This window comes from Caenorhabditis remanei, chromosome V, assembly GCF_010183535.1.
Source record: "Caenorhabditis remanei strain PX506 chromosome V, whole genome shotgun sequence".
Lineage (NCBI taxonomy): Eukaryota > Metazoa > Nematoda > Chromadorea > Rhabditida > Rhabditidae > Caenorhabditis > Caenorhabditis remanei.
In genome coordinates, this window is record NC_071332.1 from 3,243,200 (window position 1) to 3,262,908 (window position 19,709).

The 19,709-nt window shown below is 40.4% G+C and overlaps 1 protein-coding gene across 1 annotated transcript; it reads right to left on the bottom strand.

The window, feature by feature from the left end:
* Window positions 1-3,066: 3,066 nt before the first annotated feature.
* Window positions 3,067-11,295, bottom strand: GCK72_017018 (uncharacterized protein; the record flags this gene model as incomplete). Its single annotated transcript, XM_053731829.1, has 6 exons — window positions 3,067-3,830; window positions 4,641-4,828; window positions 5,851-6,757; window positions 7,594-7,666; window positions 9,190-9,499; window positions 11,207-11,295. The coding sequence occupies 6 exons, from the start codon at window positions 11,293-11,295 to the stop codon at window positions 3,067-3,069; spliced, it is 2,331 nt and encodes a 776-aa protein (XP_053580742.1).
* Between the last annotated feature and the right edge of the window lie 8,414 nt (window positions 11,296-19,709).

Sequence of the window (19,709 nt, forward strand, 5' to 3'; positions counted from 1 at the left end):
AGTTTTTTGGGGAAAAAATTGGTGAAAATTGGTCTTAAAACTATAAAAATTACCTGAAAAATGCTAAAATTGAGGCTGAAATCGCTTTTTTTTTGTATAAAATAGTTCAAAAACACCTAAAAGTACGCGGCTATAACAAAACGCGTCAAAGACGCGCCAGACAATCTATTTACTCAAAATCTGGCGTACATTAGGCGCGTTTCAGAGCTGAAATTAACTGGAAAACTCAGTTTTTCGTTTGGGGAAAAATTAGGTGAAAATTCCAGTAAAAACTAGAATTCGCGTCTAAGACGCGCCAGACATCAAAATCTCCAGATCCTGAAAAACTGGCGTACCTTTGACGCGTTTTCATTCAAAATCGGCGCGTCTGGTGTACTTTAGAAGCGTTTTTCCGGTCAAAACTCTTTGGAAATTTCGAGTTTTTTACTGGAAAACATCGTCTGGCGCGCCTTTGACGCGTTTTTCAGAATTTTCATAAAATTTCAAAATTCTCCGAGTATTCATCAACTTTTGAGAAAAACCTCAAAGACGAAGACTTTTTTGAATCTGAAAACGTATTCTGGCGCGCCTTTCACGCGTTTTTTTCTGATTACCTCATTCGTTGGAATCCTATGCGTCAAAGGATTAAATTTTTGATTCTCCATATTTGGATCCTTCTGGAATTCATATCATTTTCAGACGTTTCAGACTCAACCAGATAACAACTTGGTCCCAAAACGGGCACAAAAGAAAGGGGGCGGGGCTTAAAACAATGGAAAAGAAGCATTCATTCGATAACAGAAAACAAATGGATGAGGAATGTGTAATGATGAGGAGGGGGCGGGGCTTAGAAAACATTAAAAATAGAAAAAATAAAGCAAGTTTCGGGGATTTTTGGCGGGAAAACGAAGCGAAAAAAGCGTAAAAAATCATCATCATCGGACAAGAAGAACAGAGGAAACGAGAGAGAAACCGTGCGGCATATTGTACAGGCAGCGAGAGATTTTGTGGGGAAAAATTATGAAATTATGGAACAGCAAATATTGAAAAAATGAACAAAAATTTGAATTTTTGGATGGAAAAGTGGGCGGAGCCACAGAAATGTTTGCAAACACCGAAAAGGGCGGGGCCTAACTGATATCATTCAAAAAGTATTACAAAAATTCGAACTTTCGGCGGAAAAAGTGGGCGGAGCCGCGAGAGAAACCGTGCCGCACAGTGATTTTTGCAAAATTGAAAAGGGGCGTGGCCTAAGAGATACTAATGAAAAATATAACCAAAATCCGAATTTTTGGCTGAAAAATGTGGGCGGAGCTCCTCAAAAATGGGCGGAGCTTAATTGATATTCAAAAAAATAACAAAAATGAGAGAGATTTAGGCGGTGCAGACGTTGGGTGTGAAGAAGGCGATGGGGAACGATTTGATATGAGTCTGCCATTGAGGAGACGTCTGGAAGTAGCGGATTCCGTTGTACGCGTTGCCGTCGATGATCACTGAAATTCAGATATGTGCCCGGGTGGCGTTGAGCGCCTCGCATTTTCAGCCGAATATTGAAAATGCGACGAGAAAGAGTGTGCGAAATGGAGAGACGCAGACACACTCTCTCGATTTTACACACTCTCTCTCGTCGCATTTTCGCCCACTTTGAAATCTTTCAGCGCCCAAAGCGCCTCCATAGGCACATCCCTGCTGAAATTGCAGAAATTTTTGAAAAAAATTTGGGATTTTTCGTCAAAAATTTTGTTTTTCGTCAAAAATTGAGGAAAAATTTTATTAGCACTGCACGCTTTTTACAACAGCGCTCTACCGGAACCGGAGGAAAATGTGTCTTTCATTCAAATTTCAGACTGTTTTTTATGAAAAAAATATGAGTTTTCAGAAAAAATTAGAGCAATTTTTGCACGTTTTTCAATTAAAGTTGTCAGTATTACTTATGCTATGATTCCTCGTCATTTTAGCTGATTTTTCCAAGTTTTTCGTCCGAATTTTTTAGAAAACAGAAAAAAAACAGAGCTTACAGCGTCAAAAAGTCCAAAAATAGCGATTTTTCTCACAAAAACTTTCTTTGAAAATCACAGTTTTAGGTAGGTAACTAGTTAAAAACCATAAATACTCAATGAATTCTAACACTTTTAATTGAAAAACTTGCAAAATTTCATGCAAAAACTGTGATTTTTCATAGAATTTTAAACATTTTTTCTTTTTGAAAACTCTTTTTTTTATGAAAACAGTCTGAAATTTAAATTTTTCCAAATCCTCAAAAGGAAAAGAGCTCATTTTCTATTTTTTGACTGGAAAACCACAATTTCGGCGGATTTTTCAAATTCAACAATTTTCACCAGACTTGTCACGGGTCGGGCCGGGCCAAAATCAGGAAAAATCTCGGCCCGGCCCGGCACGTTTTGAAACATTTGTGTTTTTGAACTTTTTTTTTGGAAATTTTTTGAACTTTTTGAAAAAGTATAGTTTTCGAATAAACATTTAAAATTGAATCAAAATGTGAATATGTATGATAATTTAAGCATTTTTACTCTTTTTTTCGAAAAATTTCAAAAAAAAAATTTTTGAATCCGGGCCGACCGGGCCGGGCCAGGACAAGAGAAATTTCGGCCCGGCCCGGTCAAGGAAAATCTCGGCCCGGCCCGGCCCGATTTTTGACAAGTCTGATTTTCACCATACTTGTCAACCGGGCCGGCGCTTAACTCGCGTCAAAATGAATGTTATGAGCTGAAAAATATACCAAAATGTAGATCTCGACGAGTTCTATGCCCGTGACCTACTACGGGCCGGATGGCTATTCGTTAATGTGCCGCGGGCCGGGAAAAAAATGCCAAAAAACTCGAAAATAGGCCAAAAAAGCCATTCTAGCCCGGCCCGCGACGCATAACCAAATAGCCATCCGGCCCGTAGTAGGCCACGGACATAGAACTCGTCGAGATCTACATTTTGGTATATTTTTGAGCTCACAATATTCATTTTGACGCGAGTTACGCGCCGGCCCGTTTCGGCCCGGTTGACAAGTATGATTGTCACTAATTTCAGCAGTTTTTCCTCAAAATTTTCATATGTCTGAAACTTGATTTTTCTCTAGTTTTCCAATTTCTCACCAGTCAACTCATTATGTTTTCCCGTCGCACTACACAACATTCGTCCAATCGACGACACTTGTGACGGTACCGCCCCCTCCTCGGGCTTCTGCTTCTGCCCCTTCTTCATTCCCAACTTTTGAAGCATCTTATCTTTTCGTTTCTCTTTCAGATAAGTTAGACTGAGCGACCCAGAACTAGGAGATCTCGACACTAAAAGTGTCTTAAAATGTGCTTTAATAGTGACTTTCGCCGTGTCTTTTTTCGAGTTAGGTGTCGTGACCGTCGAGGAAGATGTGGACGGTTCGGGAGGGCCATAGGAGGAGTACTGTAGGGGTACTGTAGGTTGATTATTCGGCCAGAAATCCATATTAAGCTCCTGGCCATCCACATTCCTAAGCTGTGGCGAATGAGGAGGCGACGATCCTCCATCGATTTTCGAAATTACAGACTCCTCCCTAGGCGACGACACAATCGTCTGTGCGAATCCATTCGAATCGTCGTCATTCTCGATGATTTCACACTGTCTTAGACTGCCAACTCTAACTTCTGAAAGAAACGGGAGGAAGACACGACCGCCTTCTGGATCTCGGTCGGCTGTCAACTGAAGCATCGCTTCGCCGATTGGGAGATTCAGTTTCGATGAGCTGACACTGTTGGGCCATGCGGCGATTTTCGCGGCGAGACCCGTTTTTTCAGAGTGATTCATGTCGCCGAATCGGTCCCAGAGATCGCGACACAGATTGTCGAGTTGGGGGTCGATTCCTGGAAGAAATTGGGATTTTAAGGGGAAAAATATGGAAAATTTCGGTTTTTCACATTGAAAATATGCAAAGAAGTGCTTTTAGTAAATTTTTATGTCTAGCAAAGTTTTTGATACAAAAATCACTATTTTTGGACATTTTTAGAGAAAATTAGGATTTTCAGCGAAAAAATATGTAATTTTTCGATTTTTCACATGGAAAGTAAGCCAAAAAGTGTTTTTTTTCCATCAAAATCTGTAAAATTAGTGGATTTTCTCAAGATTTTTGAGCCGGAATGCTCATTTTCTGTATCTAACTGAGTTTTTGTTACGAAAACGCGCAATTTTGGCATTTTTAAGATAAAATTGTGGATTTTCTTGAAAAAATGTATTGGAAGCGCTCAACAATGAGATTTGACGATTTTCAGCTGAAAAAAATTAGAAAATTTCAGATTTTTATGTCTGATTTCAGATCCGATTATCCAAAAAAAAATGATATTTTTCTCAACATTTTCGAATCAAAATTGAATAAACCCTAGTTTTTCTAAGGTTAACGAGATTTTTAATATGAAAAATTGCAATTTTCGGCGATTTTATGAGAAAAATGTGGATTTTTTGGGCAAATTTATAAAATTTTGATACATGTTCAGTGAAAATAAGCGATTTTTCAGTGTTTTTATCATAAAAAACGATAAAATTGAGATTTTTCAGTATATTTGTACTGAAAACCTCAATTTTTCCTGATGGATCTGCATTTTTTTAAAGCGATTTTCAGCAGAAATACCCCGTTTTTGCAGAGGAGATTTTCAATTCAAATCAATTCTCTCTCTCACCTTCAATCAACTTATAAAACAGTGAACTCGTCGACGGAATCGCCACAAATCTCAAATGATTGATGAGATTGGCGAGTGATTTGTGGGCGAGACACTCGACATAAGCTTTGACGACTTGTGAGAACAACTTGTCAGTTCCAATGATGCCAACGATTGAGAGCGGCGGATTCGATGAGTTACTGTGACAGCTGAAAATTTAAAAATGAAATTTTTTAAAGATTTTTATACAAAAATTTCCAAGAAATCGCGTCATGATTTGCTAAAGAAGGCGATTTTTTGCGGTTTTTCCAGAAAAAAACATTTAAAACGCGTTATAGGAACGCCAGGCAAGCTGTAATCAAGTTCCTGTCTGTCTGGCGCACCTTTGACGCGGTCCTAATGCTGAGAAAACACGATGAAAAAATATATACATAGGGAATTGAGATTTTCGTTGAAAATTTCCGAAAAATCGCTTCGGGATTGGCGAGTTTTTGCGTTTTTTCTTGAAAATAAAAACATTGAAAACGCGTCTTAGGAACGCCAGACAAGCCGTAATTAAGTTTCTGTCTGTCTGGCGTAACGTTGGCGCGGTCCTAATGCTGAGAAACCAGGCGCACCTTTGACGCGCAATAAGGAGAATAAACACGCGTTGAAAGCGCGCCAGAGTCAGAAGCTGTGTGTTTTCATATCTGGCGCACCTTTGACGCAAACAAACATTTTATAAATGCGTCAAGGGTGCGCCAGGATCTTCAAATACCTAAAATTAAAATTGGCGCACTTTTGCCGCGTTTTCATGAATTCAAAACGCGTCAACGTAACGCCAGATTGGAAAATTCGCCTGAATTTGAAGTTTTTGAGTCTGGCGAACCTTTGACGAGCTTCGAATGTTAGAGGAACACGCCAACGGAACGCCAGACCCAAAAATTGAATCTGGGGCGCTTTTGACGCGTTTTTAACTTCTAGAATCTGAAAACACAAAAACACCCAAATTCGGGAAAAATTTGACAAGTTTTTAATGGCTGGCGTGCCTTTGACGCGCTCCAAATGTTAGAGAAACACGTCAACGGAACGCCAGACCCAAAAATTGCAGCTGGGGCGCCTTTGACGTGTTTCAAATCAATGAAAACGGGTATGACAACTTTTTAAGTGTCTGGCGTGCCTTTGACGCATTTTCTGTCGCAAATTCACACTAAAACCCGAGTTTTTGAGCTCTAGAAATTTGAAAACTCACAAATTCTGAATCCGATTAATAACATGACTCAATGTCTGCCGAACTTGCGAGAACGACGGGCAATTCACCAGTGGTACCGGTCCGGCCAACGTCGCGTACGCCGGCCATTCCGACAAATTACACAACCAAACGGCGTCACTCCCATCAGGGGACATGTTGGTGCCAAGGATGGCTGAGAGTTGTTCGGATAGACTGACACCTCGATGGACCGCCGTGGTCGATGGACCGGGAGTGGTTTGGTCATTCTTTATGGAATTCAGGGTGGATGAATGGGGTATCATCTGAGAATGAGAATCAAACGATGACGTCATCACTCTCATTCCAGCGGTCCTTACTGGTGTAGTGCTCTCAGGGTGGGCGGAGCCTATCGAGTCTTTTTGGATGAGGCGATTAGCACCTCGGGTGTTCTCCTGATCAGAATCACCGTCTCCATCAGAAACCTCGTACATCGCCGCTAGATGATCAATTTTCTCTTTTTGATCAAAAAACGGTGCTAATTGAGGTCTCCGATTACTCCGTATCGACGCGTCATCGTTAAACATCTCCGGACCAGAATCATACGGAGAATCCAGGTCATCGTCCTCCCACGGCATCTCTTTCACCTGGACACCTGGCCGGCGACCGTCTTCCGGACGGAACATGTTAAACAACTTGTTCATCTGATACTTCAGATTCTTCCCCTTCGTCCGACGGGTCCCTTCAATCTCCGCCCCCGACGACGTTTTATGCCTCTGATGGCTCCGCCCACTTGGCATCTCGTTCAGATCATCGCCAACGTCATCGTAATCCGTCTCCGTCTCCTCTTCTGAATCCTCCACGTTCTTTTTCTGTTTGTCGCGATCGTCGACGATCTCGGGAGCTTGGGAATAGCATGAGGCGAGGAAGAGCTTTCCGGCGCATGCACCGACTGAAAATTTGGGTTTTTTCGGGAGGAAAAATGGGGAAATTTCACTGAAAATCTCAAGTTTTTCGAGTAATTTTAATGGAAAATCAAGTTTTTTCTAAAATTTTCGACCAAAAATTGATCAAAATCATGTATTTTACTAATTTATCGATGAAAACTAAGATATCTGGCGCACCCTTGACGCGTTTTTCTTGAAATCTCGCTCAAAATCTCACAATCCTACTTGAAAATTTCAATTTTTAGCGTTCTTCATAACTTTTCCAGTCCAAAAACATCTATTTAAGTAGAAAATAGCTTTTTTCAAGCTATTTTCAAAAATTGAACTTTTCTTTGAGAAAATACAGTTTTTCAACTGAAAAAGGATATTTTAAAGCAATTTTTAAAGAAAATTTTGAGATTTTCGAGCAAAAAATGGCAAAAAATGAAGAAAAAAACAGAATTTCAGTCAAAACAGCTCAATTTTCAGCGAATCTGACGCACCTTTGACGCGTTTTTAAACTACCGAATTCGGAAGTGAATTCAAAACGCGTCTAGCGCGCGCCAGATACAGCAACTCTTGGAAGAGCGATACAATATCCTAATCTGGCGTGCCTTTGACGCGTTTTTCTGACATTCAAAACGCGTCAAAGGCGCGCCAGTAGCTCAATTTTCAGCACAAATTTTATGTGCATATGGGAAAACAGCCATTTTAAAAGGGATTTGATAGCAAAAATCCAGGAAATTGATCACTTTCGGCAAAAAATTTTGAAATTTTGAAAGAAAAAAAAAGAGAAATTCTAGGAAATCCGATGTTTCTGAGGTAATTTTGATCATTTCTATGCGATTTTTCAGACACAAACCTCCTTTCAATTCGACCTCATTCTCCGATGACGGGTTCAACTGAATCTCACGTAAACCGCCTTGTTGCATTATCTGGAAATTATAGAGAGTGGTAATCTGAGTACAAAACTTTGAAAATTGGTCTAAAACCGGCAAAAATGGCATAACAAGCACGAATTTTCAGAAAAATGGAAAAACTCAATATGATGAGTGGTCGAACTTTTCATGTTGGGTTTCTAGGCCAGCGGACTTGAGGCAAAAGAGAGATCGCTGGCCTAGAAACCCAGCAGTCTGGCGTACCCTTGACGCTTTCCAAATGTTCGAGAAACACGTCAACGGAACGCCAGACCCAAAAAGTACAGCTGGGGTGCTTTTTACGCGTTTTTAACTTCTAGAATCCGAAATTTTCAGCATTTTCAAACTAAAAATTTCCAAATTTTTTGGTTCTCTAGACCCAAAAACTGCTTTTAGCCGCTTGAAAACCACAGAAAACTGCAAAATGTGGATAAAACAACTCGGGGACTAGTTTTCCACTTGGTGTCCTAGAAAACCAAAATCCGTAAAAACTAGTCCCCGGGTTGTTTTATCGACTTTTTGCAGTTTTTTTTTGAGGTTTTCAACCGGCTAAAAACAGTTTTTGGCAGACTTGTCAAAAATCGGGCCGGCCCGGGCCGAGATTTTTCCTGATTTCGGCCCGGTCGGGCCAGGCCGGGCCGAGATTTTTCTTGACCGGGCCGGGCCGGGCCGAAATTTCTCTTGGCCCGGTCTGCCCGGATTCAAAAATGGGAACCCGTTTTTACCAAATTTTATTTGAAATTTTTAGAAAAAATAGAGTAAAAATGCTTAAATTATCATACATATTCACATTTTTCAGAAAATTTCAAAAAATTCCAAAAAAATTCAAAAACTCAAAATGTTTCAAAACGAGCCGAGCGGGCCGGGCCGGGCCGGGCCGGGCCGAGATTTTTCCTGATCTCGGCCCGGTCGGGCCGGGCCGGGCCGAGATTTTTCCTGATTTCGGCCCGGCCCGGCCCGGCCCGTGACAAGTCTGGTTTTTGGGGACTAGTTTTTACCAGACTTGTCAAAAATCGGGCCGGCCCGGGCCGGGCCTCGGGCCGGGCCGGGCCGAGATTTTTCTTGACCGGGCCGGGCCGGGCCGAAATTCCTCTTGGCCCGGCCCGGCCCGGTCGGCCCGGATTCAAAAATGGGTACCTATTTTTACCAATTTTTTTTTGAAATTTTTCGAAAAAAAAGAGTAAAAGTGCTTAAATTATCATACATATTCACATTTTGATTCAATTTTAAATGTTTACTCGAAAACTATACTTTTTTCAAAAAATTTCAAAAAATTTCCAAAATTTTCCAAAAAAACATCAAATTTTCAAAAATGTTTCAAAAACTGTTTCAAAACGGGCCGAGCGGGCCGGGCCGGGCCGGGCCGGGCCGGGCCGAGATTTTTCCTGATTTTGGCCCGGCCCGGCCCGGCCCGTGACAAGTCTGGTTTTTACAAATTTTGGTTTTCTAGGCCACCAAGTGGAAAACTAGTCCCCCGGCCTATTTTTTCGACTTTTTGCAGTTTTTTGTTGCTTTTCAAGCTCTTCTTTTCTGCGCCTTACATAAGTGAGATTAATATTTCCAACGGCTAGATCTCTGAGTCCCCCGGGCAATCGATTCTTGTACTTTTTCCTCCGTTGAATCAATAATTGAAGAACATTCGATTTTCGCTTCAAAAAGTGCGGATATTGAATACAAAACGAAATGTCACAATCCAAATCGATTCGTCCATGATTGGGTGTCACTTTGATCTCGTTACTCCTCAAATATCGACTCCGTTTCGAGAGCGGTAGTTTCGCGGTGACGATGATCGAGTTGACTTCTGGAGAGACGCAGTCGAGCAGAATTCGATTGATTGACACGTTGAAGATTCTGAAGAGAGAAGCGACGACGTTAGGATTTGGAAAAATTTCAATTTTGGAATCTGGCGCTCCTTTGACGCGTTTTAATTGCCCCTAATTTCGCGTCAACGGCGCGCCAGATTCAAATTCTTTTTTGATTTTGGCTGTCTGGGGCACCATAGACGTGTTTGGGCTTTTATAAAATGCGTCAAAGGCGCGCCAGTCACAAAAGAGAGTCAAGGAAAAACATCCAGTTAGAGATCTGGCGTTCCTTTGACGCGTTTTATTTGCCCTAATTTAGCGTCAACGGCGCGCCAGACACAATGAAAATGCCGAAAAAACACTAGAAAACGGTATTTTTGGTACATTTCAACCTGAAAACGCGCCAGATTCAAATTCTTTTTTGATTTTGGCTGTCTGGGGCACCCTAAACGCGTTTCGGGTTTTATAAAATGCGTGTCAACGGAAACGCCAGATCTGCTAACTCGCATGAATCTTATGGCTTCTGGCGCACCTTTGACGCGAACACACATTTCAAAAATGCGTCAAAGATGAAAAAAAAATTTAATTTCTGATTTTTCAAAAAATTCACATGTTTTTCTCCTGCCATCTTTTTTTTTTTCGAAAATCCGGTTTTCAAGTGGTTACAAAATGAATTTGTTCCCCCCAGTGAACACCTGTTTTTTTGACAGATTATGTCTGACCAGGAACAAAAAATGTCAGATCAATCTTCGATCGTTTTACAGTGAATTCGAAAACAGAAAGTGCGAAAAAAAGCGGTGTTCGAGGTGGAAAATCGTGTAAAAATCATGAAATTCCGTTTTTGTTTGTGTCTGGCGCGCTGTTGACGCGAAATTAGGGTAATAAAAACGCGTCAAAGGAACGCCAGTTTGCATAAATTGCTTTCCGGTTGAAATTTGATTTGCGACTGGCGCGCCTTTGACGCGTTTTATAGAATTCAAAAAACGCGAATCCCGCGAATTATTATTTTATTATCGTCTGGCGCGTCGTTGACGCGTCAAAGAAACGCCAGCTTCTAACTGGATTTTTTCAAATCTAAGTTTGTTTTGTGGCTGGCGTGCCTTTAACGCATTTTATAAAAGCCGAAACGCGTCTAGGGTGCGCCAGACAGCCAGAATTAGGATCTTGGCGCGCTTTTGGCGCGTTTTCGGGTTGAAAATAGCATAAAATTACTCAAAAAACCAGTTTTCAAGAATTTTGAGTCTGTTTTTTGGCTGGCGCACCTTTAACGCATTTTATTAAATCCGAAACGCGTCTACGGTGCGCCAGACAGTCAGAATTAGGATCTTGGCGCGCTTTTGGCGCGTTTTCGGGTTGAAAATAGCATAAAATCACTCAAAAAACCAGTTTCCAAGAATTTTGAGTCTGTTTTTTGGCTGGCGCGCTTTTAACGCATTTTATTAAATCCGCGTCTACGGTGCGCCAGACACAACGCGTCTACGGTGCGCCAGACAAACGAAAATGAAGAATTCGGTTCTGGCGCGCTTTTGGCGCGTTTTCAGGCTGAAAATAACATAAAAGCAGTCAAGAACCGGTTTTCGCGGATTTCAGTCACTTTTTCAGCATTTTTCAGCCAAAACGCGTCTAGGGTGCGCCAGACAGCCAGAATTAGGATCTGGCGCGCTTTTGGCGCTTTTTCACGATGAAAAGTGCAAAAAATGTCGTTTTTCAGCGTTTTTTCAGCATTTTCAGATAAAAAAAAGAAAATTTTCCTCACCTCGGTACAGTCGACGGTGTCGCCCTATCGACGTCCCACGTGGCGTATAGCCGCATAGCCATCGAGCTACTCTCATGTTGTTTCTCCATTATGCTATACGTTCATCTCCCTTTTTTTGATTTTCGGCTGAAATTCGGCTGAAAATGCAAAAAATTGAGTGGAAAAACGATATAAAAACGCGATAAAAACGCGAAAACTGGAATTTTCAGTTCATTCAGTATGAAAACCGGGTATACGGATTATTGGGGGGGAATGAAGAGGTGTTTTGGGGGCGAAAACGACACGTGAAAGTTAGTTCAAAAGAATGAATGTATGACACTGAATATGTTATGAGATGACATATATATATATTGTTCTCTGAAAAAAAAGAACATCTGGAATTCACTATATGTTATGTTATGTGGAAAACTAATAGGGAACAGATAGAGAGAAACCGATCGAAAATCACACAGACTCGCTCCGCCCACTTTTGCAATTTCACCGCACGATTCTTTTTTTTTAATTGTTATTCAGTTCATCCTCCAGGAAAAACTGAATTACAGTGAATTATTAGAACGGCACGCATCTTACAACCGCGCTCTACTGGAACCCAAGAAAATTTTGTGTGAAATTGAGAGGCGCAGAGAAAAAGAGACGTTTTTCAACGGAGCGCAGTTGTAAGAACTGTGCCGAGATTATATGCGGTTACATTGCAAAAAACGGTATTAACGCGACAGACAGGTCCCGTAACGAAAACTTCTTACTGTATTTAGTTATTTTTGAAAAATGAGTTTTCAGTAAAATTGACGACTCAAAAAAAAGAATTTTCGACTCTTTTGAGTCGTCAATTTTACTGAAAACACATTTTTTACTAACTACAGAAAGAAGTTTTCGTTGCGGGACCTGTCAAGACACTTTATTAACGTTTTTTGCAATGTCACCGCATAGTACAGTGTAGCTCAGTTCTTCCTGGATAATAAACTGAATCACATTGAAAAAATGGATTGTGCGGTGAAATTGCAGAAGAGGGCGGGGCGAGATGTTTGCTTAGAGGCCGCCAACCTAGAAATCCAAACAGAAAAAGTTCGGCCAGGACTAACAACGCCTCGTAACTCCCTTCCAACTCAAATCTATGAGCTGAAAATATACCAAAATGTAGATCTCGACGAGTTCTATGTTTCTGATCTACTCCGCGCCGATGGGGAAGAATTAATGTACCGCGGGTCGGACTAGAATGCCCCGCAACACATTAAAAATTCTCCATTCGAGAGCGAGAGTTGGTCAGAAACATAGAGCTCGTTGAGATCTACGTTTTGGTATATTTTCAGCTCATAGCAATAAGTTTAAAGAGAGTTATGCGCTCTTGTTAATTCTGGCCGAACTTTCCCAATTTGGGTTTCTAGGTTCGCATACTCTTGTCTTGAAAAATGAGCAAAAAACGTTAGGAATCGTCGTTTCGTTTCCTACAATCTTGTAATCAAACTGGAAACGTCGGATTTTCAGACTGAAAACCAATCATTTTTCTAGCATTCTTATAGAAAAGACGAGATTCAATCATTTTCAGCCACCGTCACCATCAAAATTTTTTCGTTTTCAATACGAAAAGCGTGGGCAATGACGAAGAGCAACATAAAAATAATTGAATGGGTGGCTGGAGGCTCGACTCTTGAGACCGCATTGTTGTAAAAACGACAGCAAATTGGTTAGAGAAGAACCTTCCGACGGTTGACGACGACGACAAAAGGTCGGTGCGAAATTAAATTTGTGATGAAAAGAGAGTGAGGAGAGGTGTTCACACCGATCCCCTCAAGACACCCTCTCGCGCAGTGTGTCTGCGTCTCTCTCTCTCTCTTCTCTCTAAATGAATAGAGAGTATAGCGGAAACGAGATAGAGAGAACATGGAAAGAGGAAAATATATAATGACACCGGCGCACGATAATAGAGTGAGAGAGAGAACTGCCCAACCGTACCGAATTCAATTTCTGTGTTTGGTATTATTGCGGTGGGAATCGATTAGCGATCTCTTCTGACTGAGAATATGAGGACGTGGAGATTCTGAATCCGGGTTCTGGCAGATTTCAGATGATATGGTCTACAATCCAGAGGCTCTCGAGCTCAAATGGCTGGATGCCTTCCAGTGGAAGGTTGGAATCGAAAGGATTCTGGATCTGTTTGCGGATTCCGATAGATTCCAGATTTGCAGCTCAATGCCAGATGGCTCAAAAGTTGAAGACGTGAGGATTCTGAATCCGGACTCCGATTCTGATAGATTTCAGACTGGATCGGGGTTCGCCCTGATTCTAGATTCTGAAACTGTCGAGAAAAAGGATTTGAGCTCCAGATAACTGGAATTCTAACTGAAAACGTCAGGATTTTGAATCCACTTCCGGATTCTGATAAAGTTCAAGCTGAATGAAAAGTTGAAACCGTGATGATTCTGAATCCGAATTCAGATTTTTGCAACTTTCAAGCTGAATCGGAATATGCCCGGATTCCAGATTCTGAAACTGTCAATATTCAAAATTGAGATTTTTCATGGATTTCAGTTGACTGGAAACCTGAAACCCTGAGGATTCTGAATAAGCTCTCAGATTCTGTTTGAAACTGAAATAAGCATTGTTATCCAGGATTTCTGCCTGAAAATGCTTGAATCTGATTCCGAAAATTCAAAAAAAAACTTCATTTTGACGGTTTCAGAACCGATTCAGCTTTCCAATCATATGAATTTCAGCCGGCTTTCTCAAGGATTAAACGGATCTGAGGATTCCACCCATTCATTCCTTTCTTCTCTGAGAACTCTCATTTAAACTATTCATTCCCCTCGAGTTTGTTGTTGTCATTGCCAAAGAGCACTTTCTTTGCTTTGTTTTCAATTTTTGCCATTTTTCGCCAAGAGAACACTTCAGAATTCTTGAATACGTGCATTCTTGAAGAAGTGTACTGCCAGCGAGTCGAAAAAAACGGCGAAAAACGAAAAACCCGCTATCATATTTCAGGTAGTCGGGTTGCGGCGGCGAGAGTCCGAAATGTTCACTCGCGTCAAAACGCATCTAGGGAATTCGAATTGACATGAGAGACGCATCAATCATCCGTCGATTCGGAAGATCGAACTTGCTGATATCTCTATACATGTCACAAAGAGACTCTTGCAGAAAATAAGGAGAAACCTCCCTTCTTCAATCCAAAAAAAAGGAGAAGAAGAAGGACCCGGAAATGTGGGTCGCGGTTTCCGGCAGCGGCCCACAACAATCTAGACGACTAGAATGCGATACCTCGTTTTAAATCATGACGTTGGTTTATCTGCCATTTTAATTAGAGATGTCTCCAGAATTGAATAGATGACGTGAGGCGCTTGGAAACCTTGAGATCTCAAAACTATTACGGTAACCTGGATGACAGACAGTCGAGGCCTAGGATCCGACAACTCGGCCATCGTGGCACAAAAAATTATACCATTCGACACACTTGGAAAGGAGTGCTACCGGAAGGAAATTTGGAAATTTGCTGAATTTTTTTTTAGATTTTCAAGCTATTTTCATTGAAAATCGAAAAATCAGTAAATTTCCGCCCCCAAAATATTACGGTAACACCTGTTTCCAGCAGTGTCAAATGGTGCCATTTTTTGGTACGATGGCCGAGTTAACGGATCATAGGCCAGAAATGTCATTTATCCAGATTTTCGTAAAATCTCGATTTCAGAAAGTCTCCAGAATTGAATAGTTGAAATGAGTATGAGGCTCAGGGAAGTATAGAGAACCTTGAGATCTCAAAACTATTACGGTAACCTGAATGACAAACAGTCGTGGCCTAGGATCCGTCAACTTGGCCATCGTGCCACAAAAAATGGCATCATCCGACACAGCTGGAAACGAGTGCTACCGTAATATTTTGGGGAGGGAAGGTGGAAATTTGCTGAATTTTTTAGATTTTCAAGCTATTTTCACTGAAAATCGAAAAAATTTAGTAAATTTCAAATTTTCGCCCCAAAATATTACGGTAACACCTGTTTCCAGCAGTGTCAAATGATGCCATTTTTTGGTACGATGGCCGAGTTAACGGATCCTAGGCCACGACTGTCTGTCATTCAGATTGTCATAATATGGGGTCCGAGAAGTTTAGAAACCAGACATTTCGAACTGAGACATTTTCGGAATGTTTTGGTTTCAGAACGTCCCTGAGCAAAGTATACCCATATATATGTCAATACACGTACAAATACTCGGAAATGGAATTTCAGCCTGTGTTATTCCAGAGAGTAAGCACCCGTTCACTTGGCGACCGGAAACTGATAACAAAGAGGTGGCAGCAATGGTGTTTGCGCTCTCTCTTTTTCTGACTAATAAGCTAATTGGAAAACAGAAAAACGGAACGAAGCGAGGGGAAAAGAAAATTGCATTTCTTTTCCACATATTTTCGACACCCCAATTTCCAGAATTCTTCTTCTCGAGTTAATTGGAAAATTATGCAGTTTTTGGAAGTGAGATCTACGAAATTTGCTATATTGGGGCGGAGCCTGTCGGTATTTCATCATTATACATGTTTTCAATAGGAATACATTCAGGGGGTATTTTGTTCAAAAACTGACGAAATTTCATTGCGAAATGTGGAAATTTCAGTTTCAGACAGACAAGTGGGAGAAATGAGTCAAATTTGTTAATAAATGAAATTGGTAGATCAAACTATTTCAAAACTTCAAAAAACGCGGAAAAATGAATTCCGGGCCTGTTTGAAGGGGAAAAATGCTCGGAAAACGGAGCCAACTAATTCTAGATTTGAAAACTATCCAAAAGTCTGGAAACCGCTATAACTTTGTATAAAAGCCTTTGAAATTTTCAAAATTTGATCGAAAAGATAACCGATTCCGTTTAAAGGCGCATCTAATTCAGTGAGAATGGTTTTCAGATTGCAGAGTTGATCTAAGCTTAAAACCATCACAAAAGTCAAAAAATTCTAGTAATTTTTCTTGAAAATCGCTGAAAATTCTGGAAATTTGACTAAAAATTAAAACAAATTTTAGTAAAATTTTCAAGATTTTAAAGAAAATTCTACTAAAAATTCGAGTTTTCCTGTGATTCCAATGATCAAATCGTCAAAATCTTGGTTTTTAATTGAATTCCTCCTAATTCGAGTCAAAATAAGAGAATAGAGTTTCTCTAGTCGAGTTTGGGAAGTTGGAATCACAAAAATAGTTCAATTTTTGTCAAGTTTGCAAGATTTTCAGCGATTTTTAAGCAAAATCACTATAATTTTTTTGATTTTTGTAATGGTTTTCAGCTTACTATTAGATCAACTCTGCAATCAGAAAACCATTTTTACTGAAACAGATGCGCCTTTAAACGCGGCCGGCCATCTTTTCGATAAAACTTTGAAATTTTCAAGGCTTTTATACATAGTTATTGGTTTTTCCAAACTTTCGGATAGTTTTCAACTCTGGAATCAGTTTGACTCTTATTTTGGATCTTTTCTCCAGTCGAGACCGTTTTTCGCGGCTTTAAACAGGTCGTTTTCCCGCATAGTTTTGAGTTGGAAATTCCAACTTGGAATCAGTGAAAAATAACGCTATTTTCTCGATTTTCTCAAAAACCGAGCACAAAAACATCACGCCGTGAATACCAAATGAGATGAATTGTCTTGACATCTTCTTCTTCAATGACATCTCTCTCAATGGAGCATGTCGACGATGTTGATGACATAGGGCAAAAATGGGGGGGAAGGAGGGAGAAGGAGGACTTGAGTATGTAATAGAAGTGATGGGGGGCGAGATAGAGAGATGGAGAGAGACGCAGAGAGCACAAGGGCATTGCTCTTTCTCTCGTTTTCTCTTGTCGCAACACACACAATGAATTCTTCTCCCTCTTCCCATTGAACGCCTTGTCGCCTCCAGAAGAGAAGACGTGGTGGTCGGGGAGGACACTACCAATGTGGTAGAGATTAGGGGGGTGTCTCACCAAATATCATTAGAGCCATGACATGTAGCCATTCGGCTGCAAATGACACAAGGCGAGAGATAGAGATCATCAGCTGAGTTGTGTGCTCCAGGAGAGAATGATATAGGTGTAAACTACTAGTGGGGGGGGGGGGGGGGTCTTCTCTGAACGAAAAGTAAAACAATATGATTCGAAATGTTTATAGAGAAGGGATGGGAAACTGGGAGAAGACATGAGTCAGATAAGGAAGGGCGCTGAAAATTTTTATTTCCGTTACACGGTTTTCAGCAGGAATAACAAGCGAAATTCCAGCTTCTATGAATTTGGGATTCAAGCCCGGTGATAACTTTCAGCTTGTAACCACCGGCCTAGAATCCCAAACTTGAAAAAACTCGGCCACCCCTTACCACTTTGGATATTTGTCCGTTTTAAGCGCTGAAAATTCGTGTTTTTAGCGTTTTGAGTAGAATTTTCTACAAATTTTGACTCAGAATCTCGTAACTCACTTCAAAATAAAAATTTAGAAGAGAAAATATATACTGAAATGTAGATCTCACAGAGATCTTGATTTTGGTATATTTTTCTCTGCGAAATTTTAATTTTGAAAAGAGTTATAAGATCTTGATTAAAATCCGATCAAAAACCCAGAAAACACAATTTTCCTATGAACAAAATTGAGCAAAATCTCATAGTAATCAGTGGTGGCCGAGTTTCTATCAATTTGGGATTCTAGGTCGGTCACCACAAGCCAGAGGTTCTCTAGACGGCCTAGAATTCCAAGCTTGAAAAAACTCGGCCACCACTGATCACTATGAGATTTTGCTCATTTCTCACGAAGAAACCCGTGATTTTGAAAGAATTTTTGACTCAGTATCTTGTGATCCGTTCAAAATTCCTCAAAACGCAAATTTCAATGTGAAAAACCAGCGAAATTCCAAAATGATAAATGGCGGCCGAACAATTCCAATTAGGTATTCTAGGCCGGTCACCACAAGCCAGAAGAACTCAAGCTTGTAACCACCGGCCTAGAATCCCAAACTTGGAAAAACTCGGCCAGCACCAATTACTATTGGATTTTGCTCAATTTTCAGATGGAAAAATTGTGTTTTTGGGGTTTTTGATCGGATGTTCAATCAATATCTCATAACTCCCTTCAAAACTAAAATTTTGCAGAGAAAAATATACCAAAATCAGGGTCTCAGCGAGATCTACATTTCAGTATATTTTTCTCTTCAAACTTTTGATTTTGAAGTGAGTTACGAGATTCTGAGTCAAAATTAGCCAAAAAACCCTGAAAACATGATTTTTCAGCGCTTAGAACGGACAAAAAATCTAAAGTGATAAGCGCTGGGCGAGTTTTTTTTTCCAATTTGGGATTCCTGGCCGATGACCCCAAGCCAGAAGTTTTCGAGAACTTTCAGCTTGTGACCACCGGCCTAGAATCCCAAACTTGGAAAAACTCGGCCAGCACCAATTACTATCGGATTTTCTCATTTTTCTGACTTAAAATCCATGTTTTCAGCGATTTTTAAATGAATTCCTTAAACATTTCGAGACATCACCTATATCAACATCTTCCACCCGAAATTCCCCCTCCATATAATGTTATTTCTCAAGTTTCATCGGTTTTTGGTTCCCTCCTCTCCTCTATATGTCGTTTTCGGAGGTCCCTTTGGCACGTGCTATTCTCGGATATGAAATAAATTCAAGAGAGAAGATAGAGATAGCTCTCACGCGTTTCTGATCTAACCTGGCGGGCCAACGACCGATTTCAGCAGGAAATGAGGGAGAGAGAGCAAGAATCAGAATTTATGGAGGAGAGGGTGGAGATCTAACGGAAGTATATAACTAGAAGATTTTTTCACTAGGAAATTATAAAGTTTTTTCGATTGAATCAGATAAATTTTGGATTGTCGGTCTAAATTTTCTGTAATTGCCAAACTAACTAAATTGGGTACCGGAAAGTCAAAAAATTGGTTCGAATTTCGGAAAATCTGGAAAACAATGGACCTTAAAGGAGGACTGAAGAAAATTCTGAGCAACTTTCAGCATTGGAGCATATGCTAAAAATCGCTCTAAACGCTCTAAATTCCCGTTTTACCGGCTCAAAAGGAGCCTAGGTGGAAGAGTTTTCCCATGCGAGTTTTTTCCCCCGTGTAGTCCTCTCGGACAACATCATTTCTCAATTCCTCGTTTTCTCGGTTTTTTCAACAAAATTTCGTGTTTTTTTTTCAATTTATATCGGAAAAAAGAAGAGAAAAAACGAAATTTTGTTGGAATATCGAGAAAACGAGGAATTGAGAAATGATGTTGTCCGAGAGGACTACACGGAGGAAAAAATTCGCGTGGGAAAACTCTTCCACGAAGGCTCATTAGGAGTCAGGAAAACGGGAATTGTGGTGTTTAGAGCGATTTTGAGCACATGCTCCAATGATGAAAGTTTTTCAGAATTTTCTGAAGTATCAGAATGTGAAATAAAAAAATATGACTTCAGTCTCCTTTAACTGCAAATATTTGGAAAAAACTGTCTCAGTGTGCAAAATTATGAGTTTTTTAGATTTCTGGGTCAAATTGGATGAAAAAAATCAAAACGCGA